Here is a 3,170-nt window from a genome sequence, read left to right on the forward strand (position 1 = left end):
TCCAAGGGTTTATTTGTTCCAAAAAATTGTCCAAGGGTTTAATCGTTCCAAACAGTAAAGTCCATTGGGTTTTTTTGAACTTTTCCCTTTTTTATATGTATCGTTTGTTTCACAATGTGAAACAAAACTTTATTTTCACATGTACCGTTTTATACAATTTGAAACAACATATATTTTACTGGTTTTCGTAGTTCTTTAACGTTTTTTAGGTTGTTATTTAGTTATACCCTTATATATCAAGATGGACACATGACAAATATTTTACGTGTAACTAAAAATGTAGCCTTATATTATTCTCTAAAACATTCTTTAAAATATTCTCTCTGGAAGATATTTTGCAGAATTCTAAACATCACATGATGCTCGTTACTTGCATTCTTCTCTCTCGATCGATACGAGTGTCAACTTCAAAAAGACCAATCTACGGGCTCATTGTTGTATTGAAAATATGGATCAAAAGTCGACCATGAGAACTCATCGCTCATTGTCACATCCTGGCAAGAAGATTGATCATGAGACATATAACCCTCGATTAAATCCGAATGTGATAACATATTATCGATTGAAGACGTGATGTCCGGTAAAAACGGCTCGCTCCAAAAATCTCCGGCTGATTCATAATCGGAAGTTTGCAGCGCAACTTCGCTCGAAACTGTGTAGTCCGAGCCACTCATCCAACACGCTGATAGTTCAGTGCCCGAAGAACACGATGGCGATTCCAAAGATCCTGCCAAGAAATTTTCAACTTCCTGGAGTATTTCTGGATTCGGATTTTCATTTTTTTCGACTTGATCAGGCTCGATGGATCCATCATGCTCGTTTTCCAAAACAATCATCTCGTCTTCCTGAGATCGTTTCTTCAAATGTGTGTTCCAACGGTTCTTTATTTCATTGTCACTCCTTCCAGGCAACTTTGCAGCCATTGCGGACCATCTGCGAGTTAAAATAGGATCACAATTCTATTAGCCACTTTCAAAAATAAAGCCTAAACGTCCATAGGTCGTCAGTTCCAGTTTCTCAAGACAATTGAGATTTCCGTGACTGTTATCTTCAAAGTCCAATAAAATTAGTCGAGGTGTATCGTGTGCGTAAATTGATGTGAACATTCACAGTCAGGGGAGGATTCAGAAAGAGCCTAAGAAAATAAATTAGGGGTCTTAAAGGTGCACCCACTTTAGTTTGATTTGTCCTCCCTTAATAAATCATTTTGGCTATTTTTTTAATTTTTTTCTAACAAAATACCACTTATTTCAGCTAATTAAGGCGTTCTTTTCGCAATTAAAATTTTCTTTTATTTTATATTACCTTAATTATTCCCCACCCTGGCTCGGAAATTTTTCTGAATCCACCTCCGTCCACAATTACAAAAAAAGTGATAAATTTGTACGGTATGTATGAAAACTTACTTGTTGCCGAGCTTGTTATGCAAATCAACAATAAGATCGTCTTCTTCTTTCGTAAAATTTCCGTGTTTTATATTCGGACGAAGATAATTCATCCATCTTAACCTACAACTCTTCCCGCTTCTCGAAAGACCTAAAAAAACCAAAAACAACAAAAGAAAACTTAATATCGAAAACTCAAAAAATCGTTCAAGAACTCGAGAAGTTGGTCGATCGATCGTACCAGCGAATTGTGGAAGCAAACCCCAATTCCAATGGCCGTATCTCTGAATATATGCTCGTAACTTATCGTCCTCTTCTTCACTCCATGCACCTTTCTTCACTCCATTCTTATCGAAACTTATGCTTTTCACCATCTTTATTGCCTAGCTTTCAACTATCTCTATGTTTTCTGATTCAAGTCCACTTATATATACATACATATATAATCATATATATATATATATATACACTACAAGATCATATAATCAAAACGTGATAAAATGGGAATTTTTTTATAGAAATTATAAAAAAAAGTTGGATTAAAGTTTGGAGGGTAGAGTAAACTATGATGTGTGTTCCATTGAACAGATTTTGGTATAAAATAATGGACGATGATACATACATGTGGTGTCGGTTTTTCTTTATTTAATACGACTTTAGTTGATTAGAAAACATATTTCGTTTTTATAATTTATTATATTTGATTTTTAACTGATTAAGTTCAGAAGTTCGTATACGATGTTACGTTCGCTTTTTTCACGATGTTTGTGGTGGGATAACTCTTTGCAGATTGTACAAATTTGCAAGAGATCATGGTTATTTAATTCATCATTTCAGTCTAGAGAGGGAACACAGAATTTTAGGACAACATATTTTTATCCAACAAATCTCTGCAAAAGGTATCGTACCGGTTCCATGAACATCATGGCGAAGGTAAGACCTAGTCAAGTGGGTGGTGCGTACGTTTGAATCATAAACCGTCTTCTCATTTTGGATGGATATCCACATTTTCTCCGGTCGCGGGCTTAAGTTGTACGGACTGCCATCACAAAACGTTGCTAGCATTTCATCTATGTGTGCTTGAATTCCATTCTTTTATATATTATTTATAAAAATAATTATATCACTTTTTCATTAGTTGATTATTAAAAACAAGTGTTTTAACATAATTTCAAAATATTGTTAAAAACAAATCCTATGAAATTCGGCGTATACCACGAAATTAAATTCCAAATCCCACGAAAGCGTAAAAATCAAACGGCCCGTAAGAGTTTCTTGGGAAATATCATATATTGGAATGACGTAGATTTTTTTCCCGTTAATTGCAAATGATCAGCTTTGTTGTACTGATGAACTGACATACTTCCTTAGGTATGCAAAGACCACATAACGTTCAATCGTCCATTCGAACATCTTTGCACCGCGTAGAACGTCAAAGAAGTGCTCAATATAATGAACATACGAAGAGCTGACACACGACTTACAAACTCTAAATATTTTATCACCGGTCTCTGCAATAAGGTAGTATTTCAAGATTTAACTATATTTATATTTTGGATCGACAACAAATAAAAATATCGCTACACCTTTACACTTTAAAGTTTGTGTATGGCCCTCACGACCGATGGAGGGCCCCTAATAAGTGACCATATGCAAAGCATATGACAACAGTTCCATCTTTTTACCTATTTCTTTATTAATTATTTAAATATATAAATTTAAAAATATTTATTTAAGAAAAAACTAAAAACTAAAAACTAAACCATCCACCCCTCTCTTTTCTCC

General features: G+C 34.4%; 1 protein-coding gene across 1 annotated transcript; it reads right to left on the reverse strand.

The window, feature by feature from the left end:
• Positions 1-296: 296 nt before the first annotated feature.
• Positions 297-1,817, reverse strand: LOC112513155 (transcription factor MYB10-like). Its single transcript, XM_025119318.1, has 3 exons — positions 1,627-1,817; positions 1,407-1,536; positions 297-933 (listed from the first exon to the last, which is right to left on the reverse strand). The coding sequence occupies exons 1-3, from the start codon at positions 1,757-1,759 to the stop codon at positions 408-410; spliced, it is 789 nt and encodes a 262-aa protein (XP_024975086.1). The 5' UTR covers positions 1,760-1,817; the 3' UTR covers positions 297-407.
• Positions 1,818-3,170: the final 1,353 nt, after the last annotated feature.

Source organism: Cynara cardunculus, assembly GCF_001531365.2.
Source record: "Cynara cardunculus var. scolymus isolate 2C chromosome LG 5, CcrdV1, whole genome shotgun sequence".
NCBI classification, from domain to species: Eukaryota; Viridiplantae; Streptophyta; class Magnoliopsida; order Asterales; family Asteraceae; genus Cynara; species Cynara cardunculus.

Coding starts and splice junctions, on each gene's coding strand:
- LOC112513155 (XM_025119318.1), bottom strand. CDS start 1,759: ATGGTGAAAAGCATAAGTTTCGATAAGAATGGAGTGAAGAAAGGTGCA. Junction 1,537..1,626: donor TTTGCTTCCACAATTCGCTG/GTACGATCGATC, acceptor TGGTTTTTTTAG/GTCTTTCGAGAAGCGGGAAG. Junction 934..1,406: donor CATAACAAGCTCGGCAACAA/GTAAGTTTTCAT, acceptor TTTAACTCGCAG/ATGGTCCGCAATGGCTGCAA.